The 9,676-nt window shown below is 50.2% G+C and overlaps 1 protein-coding gene across 1 annotated transcript in view; it reads left to right on the forward strand.

The window, feature by feature from the left end:
- Positions 1–9,149: 9,149 nt before the first annotated feature.
- LOC103597032 (chromosome unknown open reading frame, human C17orf96) overlaps positions 9,150–9,676 on the forward strand; it is an 810-nt gene continuing 283 nt past the window's right edge. The window contains exon 1 of the mRNA XM_008580835.1: positions 9,150–9,637. Within this exon, the coding sequence (XP_008579057.1) occupies positions 9,150–9,637 (488 nt within the window). The remainder of the gene's footprint in view (positions 9,638–9,676) is intronic.

Consider the following 9,676-nt stretch of genomic DNA (forward strand, 5'->3'; position numbering starts at 1 on the left):
CCATGCTGAACTACTTCATTCATTTATTAAAAACACAATAATTCCCAAGTATCATCCCCCAGATTACTTGCTGGCCCTAAAGGGAGAAAATGCAACTTCTCAATAGGGGGATGGGCTGTCACCAATGACACTCACCAATCAACATTGCATCACTAACAGTGTAACTCAGGCCTTGAGGACACCCCAACTTAGTGCAAGGTGTAGTAGGAAGCATCCCCTGTGAAGTGTTCTTGTTGGGATAGTCAACCTGAATCTAATCAAGCTTGTAGATCTAATTTCCAGTTTACAAGAAATACAGGATAAACAACACCAAGAGGAAGCACTCAGAGAAATCTAGAAGGTGGAACGTGATGTCTGTAATTTATTTAAAATACTTCAGCAATTCAACAAGTCAATGGCACAGGGGGAAAACGTTATTCTAGATTTAAATGAGATTTACGAGATGAGACATAAGCAAATGCAGTGTGCAAACCTTGTTTAGATCCTGGTTGGAGCAAATCAAATGCAAAAAAGTATTTCTGGGGGACAAGTAGGTAAATTTGAATATGGGCCGGCTATTAAGTGATATTAAGTAATTGTTAATTTTGTGAGGTATGATTGTGATATTGTAATAAGAAAACTTCCTGAGGTATTTAGGAATGAACTGCTATGCAAACTCTAAATCACGTTAAAATATTTCAGCAGAAATGATCAATATACTAAAATGTTCATTATTAAATCTAGGTGATGGGTATATCAGGGTTCATACTATACTTCTCCTAGTTTTAAAAATATGCATAATAAAAGTGACTTTTAAAATTAATTTTGAAGGGCCAGCCCAGTGGCACACTGGAGAGTGCGCCACTTGGGAGCGTGGCAGCGCTCCCGCCGAGGGTTCGGATCCCATGTGGAGACCGGTTCCCGCTCACTGGCTGAGTGCGGTGCGGGCGCAACACCGAGGGTTGCGATCCCACTGCCGGTCCCCGGTACGGGTGCGACACCGAAGGTTGCGATCCCGTTACTGGTCAGTAAAAAAAAAAAAAAGACGGAAAAAAAAAATTAATTTTGAAAACAAAAAAAAAAAAGGAAAAAGAAAAATATGTTTGGAGTGCCAAGTATGTGCCAGTCACTGAGCTAAGGCAAAATAGATTATGGTAGAGGAGAACTTAATAATCAGATAATCACACTAGTGAATGGATAGTGACAAGTGGATGAAAATGCTTTGAAGGAAATACACAAGGTTATTGAAGGGGGGAAAATGGTGGAAACTGACTTGGGCATACACAGGGTGAGGAGAGGTTTTCTCCAAGAAGGGATGATGAAAATGCTTTGAAGGAAATACACAAGGTTATTGAAGGGGGGAAATGGTGGAAACTGACTTGGGCATACACAGGGTGAGGAGAGGTTTTCTCCAAGAAGGGATGCCTCAGTGGAGCTCTGAATAGGAGCAGGCATTGGCCGGGAGAAGGGAGGTTGGGGGAAAGTTTACAGTTGGAAGGAACAGCTAGTGCTAAGGGAGGGAGAAGTAGCTTATTGCTTTAAGCACCAAAGAAGGCCTTAGTCACAGGAGAGGTGGAAGGTGAAGGAAACCATCCCACCTCCCCAGGAGGAACCACCTGTGTGTAGGGTGGTCAGACTTAGGTAACCCTACCTGTGAGCCAAGTTAAGGATGATAGTCGTAATCCAGAAAGTGACAGGAAACCATGAAAAGGTTTTGAGGTTTTGGAAACACAGTCCACTTTGAGGCTTTGGAAAGATAACTGGAATGTAATGACTTGCTGAGGCATTGACTCGGAGGTGTCAGGATGACGCCTGGGTTTCTGGCTGTAGAAGTGGCTGGCTGGAGGAGCCACACATTGGGATAGGTTTCCCTGGAAGTGAACTTGTGGCAGTGGGAGTGGGGTGGATGCCAAGGGTTTGGGACAGGTTGAGTTTGAGAGCATTTTGAAATACCTATGGTAGAGGCGGAGTGGACAGTGGGGTATTTTGGCTAGGCCTGACAGGAGAGGTGCAGGATGGCCGAGCCCTGGTGGACGATGATAATTGCACAGCGGGCATGGAAGAGTGTCTGGAGAGGGAAGACAGTTCTGGACTGAACCTTGAGGAACCCTGACGTTTTGGGCTGAAGGGGGAGAATGAGCCTGCGCTGAAGCCCAAGAGGAGCAGCCAGTGAGGCCAGAGGACAGCAGGAGAGCACCATGCCCAGAAGGGGAGGGACTAGAGAATTTCTAGAAGGAGGAAGTGGCCAACCATGCAACTGCTTTGAGAGGTCAAGATGAGAGGCTGCCGAGAGCCTGCCAGTTTTGATGAGATGGAGGCCACCGGGACCTCAGCGAGAGCTATTTTGGTAGTAGGTGGGGGTAGAAGCAGATGGAAGTGGGTTGAGGAGTAAGTGGGAAGTAAGAAAAGGAAGACAGCATGTGTAGACAGCTCCTGGGGGAAGTTTGGCTGTGAAGGGAGGAGAGAAGGATGGGGCGAGAGCCACCAGGGTCAAGGAAGACTTGGCCTATTAATGGGAGAGACATGCTTTTGGGAGACTGGTTGGCTCTGCAGGACAGATAAGAAGATTCTGGGAGGGCGATGGGAAGGACCAAAGCCAGGTCACTACGATGATGGCTGGTAGTTGCGGCACACGGGACAGGCACTTGCATGCCTCTGTTCCTTGCTCCTACGTTTCCTGGGTTGGAATTCTTCTCTGCTACCTCCTTTGTGTATTCCTGTTCATCCTTAGCACCTAGGTGGAAGATTACCTTCTCCAAAAAGACTTTCCTCCTCTAGGGCCACCCCTCCTTGATGCTTCCAAGGACGCTGGTCATCCTTCTATTGCTCCTTCTCAGATTAGCCTGTAATGTTCATCTTCCCCATCAGACTGTGTCTCCATCACCTCTGAGTCCCCAGGACATGGCCCAGGTCTTGTTATATGGTGGTGGCTTAGTAACTGTGGGGTAAAGAGATGAATGAACATAGACAAATGGAGGAAGGGTGGCAGGAGGAGGGCAAGGCTGGAATAATACCTGGGGAAATGTGGAGTGGAGATGGGGAAAGGGAAGAAACAGAGGAAAAGGGAAAAGGCAGCCTAAGCTACTGCCAAGAGCACTTACATTTATCAAGGGCTTCTATGGACCAGGTGCTGAATGTATGGGCTTTCTCATTTCATCTTCACACTGTCCCCGGGAGGACTATTGTCCGCTTGTATGTTACCTGGCTCCCCAAGTTTACTAGAATGTAAACTCCCCAAGGTGAGAGTTGTCTGCCTTGCACATTGCTGTGCCACCAATTCTAGAATAGCACCCAGCACATAGGGTTGCCAGATAAAACACAGGACGGATGTCCAGTTAAATCTGAAGTACAGAAAAATAATATTTTTTTTTAGTATAAGTATGTTCTGTATTTTTTAAAAAAAATTCAGCAGCTGGTGTGTACAGGAATCTGAACCCATGACTTTGGTGTTATAAGGCTGTGCTCTAACCAGCTGACCTAACTGGCCAGCCATGTTCTGTACATTTTGTGCTGAAGTTGGCAATCCTATACATAGTAGGTGCTTAATAAATATTGTTGAATAAACATTGATTGATTAAATGACCCCACGGGGATCCCATCAGTAAATTCCAGACTGTGAAATCTAGAAAACAACCTAGTATCTTTAATGAATAAATTGCAAAGAGAAAATAAAGAGATCGAGGGGGAATGTATAGATTCAACAGAAAGTGAAGAGACTTATTAACCATTTGAAATCTTTCTTTGGATCCTAATTCAAACAAACTAAACAAATTGTAAAGAAAAAAATAAGAATATTAGAAATTTGAACACTGACTGGTCATTCGATGATGTTGAAGGATGACTGTTAATTCTTTTTAGGTTTGATAATAATGTTGGGTTTATGTTTGCTTTTAAAGAGTCCTTATCTTGTAGAAATATGTATTGAAATATTTAGAAATGGGATTATATGATGTCTGGGATTTGCTTCAAAATAATATGGGTATATTCTACATCATAATTGTGGTAGTAAAATGGGTATATTCCTTTGTCAAAACCATTCAAACTGTACACTTAAAATGTGCATTTTATTGTACGTAAATCATACCTCAATAGAGTAGGAGAGGAATTGGGTGGGGTGAGAATGAGACAAGATTGGCCATGAGTTGATAAATGTTGAAACTGGTGTTGGGTACATGGAGGTTCATTACACTCCTCTGTTTATTTCTGTACAGGTTTGGAATTTTCCATAATAAAACTTTTTTTTTTTTTTGTCTTTTTTCGTGTCCGGCAACGGATCGCAACCCTCAGTATCGCGCCCGTACCGGACCGGGGACCGGCAACGGATCGCAACCCTCAGTATCGCGCCCGTACCGGACCGGGGACCGGCAACGGATCGCAACCCTCAGTATCGCGCCCGTACCGGACCGGGGACCGGCAACGGATCGCAACCCTCAGTATCGCGCCCGTACCGGACCGGGGACCGGCAACGGATCGCAACCCTCAGTATCGCGCCCGTACCGGACCGGGGACCGGCAACGGATCGCAACCCTCAGTATCGCGCCCGTACCGGACCGGGGACCGGCAACGGATCGCAACCCTCAGTATCGCGCCCGTACCGGACCGGGGACCGGCAACGGATCGCAACCCTCAGTATCGCGCCCGTACCGGACCGGGGACCGGCAACGGGATCGCAACCCTCGGGGTCGCTCCCGCGCCTCGCTCAGCCAGTGAGCGGGAACCGGTCCGTATGTGGGATCCGAACCCTCGGGCGGGAGCGCCGCCGCACTTCCCAAGCGGCGCACTTATCCAGTGCGCCACCGGGCCGGCCCCATAATAAAACATTTTTTAATTGCATGAAGGAAGATCCTGTTTTATAGATGAGAAAACTAAAGCTTTCAGAGGTTAAGTAACATGCCCCCAAATCAACCAGCTGGTAAAATGAGTCTGGAATGTGAACAGACCCATCTGAGTCCAGAACTTAAGCTACTAACCATGGGTGCAAATTTCCAGAGGTGATAGAACAACATGTGGGTTCATACTCGGGGGAGACACAGCCCAACTGGGTTGGAACAGAGTCTAACTTAGGGTATTCTGGAAGCAAGAAGAGCCAAAATGGTGGTGGCTGGGGTGTGATGGGGTTGAGAAATGGCTTCCCTGTTAGACGCATCATCGTCATGGGATAGACTTGTGGTCAGGAGCATGGACTTAGGACCCAGCTGCCAGGGTTTGAGTCTTGGCTGTGCCGCATGCTAGCAGAATGCCTTAAACAAGTCACTTAACTTCTCTCCCTCAGTGTCCTCATTTATAACATGGATATTAATAGGAATGTAAAATGGTATAGCCAGTTTGAAAAACAGTTTGGCAGTTTTTTAAAAAGGTTAAACATAAGTATACCACCAGACCTGGCAATTCCACTCTTAACAATCTCCTTAAGAGAAATAAAAACATATGTCCACACAGGGACTTGTATGCCAATGTTCATAACAATATTATTCATAATAACCAAAAAGTGAAAACCACCCAAATGTGATTGGATAAATAAAATGTGGTATATCCTTACAATAGGCTACTACTCAGTGGTAAAAAGAATGGGACTACTATACATGCCACAACATGGATAAACCTCAAAAACATTCTGCTTTTGAGAAAGAAGTCAGATGCAAAAGGCCACACATTGTATGATTCCATTTATGTGAAATGGCCGGAAAAGGGAGATCTATAGAGAAGGAAAGTAGATTAGTCACTCAGGGTTGGGGATGGAAGTGGGGAGTTCCTGCAAGCGGGCATGAGGGATCTTATAAGAAATGTCCTGAAACTGGATCATGATGCTGCTTGTATAACTCTGTGAATTCACTAAAACTCATTGAATTGGACCCTCAAAATGGGTTGCGTGGTATGTACATTTTAAAAAATAGTATCTATTACATAGGATTTTTATGGGGATTAAATAGCATGGAGATCTTAGAACAGAGATTGGGGTGCAGTGAGTGCTGCAGAAGATGGTACGGGGCACAGTTCCCTGTGGTGCCGTTTTTTGGAAAAAGGGCAACTGGGCAGGTGCCGTGCTCCAGAATCCTTGAACACAGTCCTTACTGCCTGGGGTGAGAGGTGGATGGGTCAAGGAAGGGGAAGAGCTGGCTTCTAGATCCTCAGGGGCTCTTTCTATCCCTTATTTTGGATGTGTCAGGTGGGACTCAGCATCTAGCCATGTCCCTCTTTTTTTCCTAGGGGGAGGAGAGGTTCCCGAGAAGGGTGTTGCCTCCCTCATCTCTTAGGCTGAGTACGGGGTCGAGTGTCCTCTACCGTAGGCAGTGGGAACTGCAACAGCCGGGCCAGCCCACAGAAGTGATGGTGACCGCTCACACGTTTCAACCCTCCTGCCAATGTGTGAGGAAGCCACTGTTGTCCTCTCTTCACTAATAGGGACATTGAGACTCAGAGTGTCTAGGTGACCTGCCTAGAGTAGCACAGCTGGTACCCCCAGTCCAAGCCCTCTGAAAAGGTGGCTCGATGACTCCAGGTCCTTTTAGCTGGAGAGATACTCACGCTAACCCCCACTGTTTGTAAAGTGTTTTCATGCCCCCAGCTGTGTTCTGTGGAGCCTGATTAAAGGAAGAGGAAGAAGGGAAAGTGGAGGTGGAGGGAAGGACTCTCAATAGTAATGAACCCTCAGTAAAGCCCCTAAACTCAGATTTGTGAGGCTGGAAGCTTTTAGAGTCAGAGAAAGAAGAGGCTGATGATCTGCATTGTTACGTAAAATTCCCTTATTCATTCAAACCAAAATTTTCTTGGGCATTCTCTTCTTGTGTAAAGTCAACACTGTGCTAGGCACGAGAATGCAAATATAAATGAGAATCTGGGAGATAAAAGGAGTTTCCCAGTCCAGTCCCTGCACATGGGGCCCAAGCCCCCTCTCCAGGCATCTCAGCTGTGAAGAGGCTGGAGTAGAGCTGGACTGAAGCGGATACCCCTTCGGTACAAGCAAAGAAATCTGGCACTGCTGTCTCAGGGTAAGAGTCTCCAGCATTGTCCCGCAGAAGAGAGACAAAAAGAGAAGATCGTCATCTTTCTAGAACTTTCCTTGTGTGTGTGTGTGTGTGTGTGTGTGTAGGGTGGGGCCGGGGCTCTCGGGGCAGTTATGAATCCTGGAGTTTAGAACCAGCTCAGCTACAGGACCTGGACAGGATCCCCTCTTATGACAACTGCCCTGGAGATTTCTTCTGCAGAAGACGTTAGCATTAGCGGGTGAGTTTTTTAAGCAATAGAACACTACACCCCCTCCTTCCTCAAACCTTAACCCCACCCCAGGGGTTTTACTTCTGGCCTCTGCAAAAGGGAGATGGGGGAGGCAGACCCTCTGTATCCCTTTCTTTCCAGATGTTATTTGATGACATGTAGGAAAACAATGCCTCTGATGTCACTGCCACATGGGCCAGGATGCAAGCTGCATCATTCATCCCTCTACATACACCTTCTCTTGCCCTGGCCCCAGAATGAGATATTTCCCTCTGTGCCCCCCACGGCCCCCACCCCAGCATCCTTTCACACTTTTACTCCATGCCGTCATACCAATCTCTGCATTTCTGCAGATGGCAAGCAGCCTTTATTCCAGTAACCTGATTTTTATCAAGACAGAAATATCCTGGGGATTGATTGATTCATTTACAAATATTCATTGAGCACCTATTACGTCTGGGCAATGTTCTGTGCAGTGGGGACACGGGAGTGATCAAGACAAAGTCCTCATCAGCTCATTCCCAGTCTAATGGGACAGACACTAAAGAATAAACACATCCACAGACTTTCATGTAACAGTAAACTATGAAGAAACTAAAGGGTGAGAGGGTAGAACGTGCTGGGGGTGTATGTGTGCTGCATTATCAGGATTTTTATTGGGAATTCACTTTTTCTTTGCTTTACTCTGCTTCGGGGAGGTGAGAGTGAGGGTCTCTGTGTCCCCTCCCCTGGCCTCTTTAACCCATGCTGGCAGCTCGGGCCTCAGAGGGATTGGGATTTGAAGGACGGCTGCAGAGCCAGCCCCTCGAAATTTAGCTAAGAGGCGGGGTATTGGGATACTGAGTCAGAGAAATGGAAACAAGTACTGAGAAAGCCTATTTAACGTCTTCTGTGGGTGTAATCATATTTCCCCTGCAGATTTATTTTCCCCTTTGTTCATCTTGCACACACTTACTGAACTACTCGTTCTACACACATTTTTTGAGCCCACTGTGTGCCAGGCACTGTTGTAGGGGCCCAGAACAGAGAGGTAAGAAACATTCTCTGCCCGCAGCAGTCCCTGCTGCGCTAAGCTTGTAAACAACCATCGTCTCATTTCATCTTTTCCCTCAATATAGTTTTTGAGATTCACCTGTGTTTGATTCACGTAGCTCTTTCAGCCTCAAGAGGGCGGATATGAACATTCCCATTTTACGGATGCGAAAACTGTCGCAGCTAGGGAAAAAAACGCAACGACTAAATCGCAGGACGCCGCCGGGCCACGTGCGGCGGCGCATCTACTCCTCGCGATCCCACCCGCGCACGCTCCCTTCTTTGCTCCCTCCCAGCCGCCGCCGCGCCGGCTCCACGTGTGTGTGTCTGTGTGCGGAATGGGGACGGGGGCGGTGCCGCCGGAGGGGTGGGGTCCGGGCCAACGTCACAGGCAGTGCTGCCCAATCAGCGGAGGGCTCGCGGCCCGGGCGCTGGTATTGGGGCAGCGAGGGGGCAGTTCTCTATAACGCGGTCTCCGGGAGCCAGCGGGGAAGAAAGAAGCCGAGCGGGCGGAAGGCGCCCTCGCCGCCGCCTGGGCCCGGGCACCGGGTGCCGGGCCCGGGGTCCTTCCCGCCTCCCGCGGCTACCGGCCGCTTTGTTTCCCCTGCCTCTGCGTTTCGGGCGACTCGAGAGGGGCTCCCGCCGGGGCTGCGCAGGGAACGCGGCGGCAGGAAGGGCGGCCGACCGCGCCAGGACCCGCAGGGACCCAGGAGTCCGGCCGCCGGGAGGGCCGCGTGACGAGATCGAGGAGGGAGCCAGAGCTCCGCGGCTCCCGGGTTGCGGGCCGGGGGCGCCCGTGAGCAGAGACCTCCCCGTCGAGGGGGGGGGGCGATGTTCCCTTCGCCCGTGGGCTCTTCGGGCAGCCGAGGCATCCCGCCACTGGGACCAGGACCACCTCAGTGGGCACCCCCTCAAGCTGCTCCATGGAGACTCTGTGCCCTGCCCCCCGCCTGGCAGTGCCGGCGACCCCGCGAGGGTCGCCCTGCTCCCCCACAGCCCGGAAGCCGCGTCGGGGGACCCAGGAGTTCTCTCCGCTGTGCCTGCGTGCCCTTGCCTTCTGCGCCCTTGCCAAACCCCGGGCGTCCTCTCTGGGGCCTGGGGAGCTGGCGCCGCGGGCCCCCGTGCTGCTGGGCCCTCGCGCCCCCCTGTGCACCGGCGGCTGGGCCCCGGATGGCCTGAAGCACCTCGGGGGCCGGGCCGGGTGGTCCAGCGATCCGAAGTCCCCGGCCGGCGAGGATGCCGAGGTCGCAGTGTGCCCGGGCCGTGGAGACGAGGAAGAAGGCCGAGGCAGTTTCCCGCACTTCGGCGCTCGCTGCTGCACACCTCCGAGCAGCTGCCCGGCGCCCCGGCGCCCTCGGGAATCTCCGACCAGCTCCGCCTCCGCTACGCCTAGGCCAGCCCCGCGTCTCGAGTCCCAGCCGGGCCCAGCCGCCAGCCCGCCGCCGGAGCC

This window comes from Galeopterus variegatus, unplaced genomic scaffold (assembly GCF_000696425.1).
Source record: "Galeopterus variegatus unplaced genomic scaffold, G_variegatus-3.0.2 Scaffold2168, whole genome shotgun sequence".
In the NCBI taxonomy this organism is placed as follows: domain Eukaryota; kingdom Metazoa; phylum Chordata; class Mammalia; order Dermoptera; family Cynocephalidae; genus Galeopterus; species Galeopterus variegatus.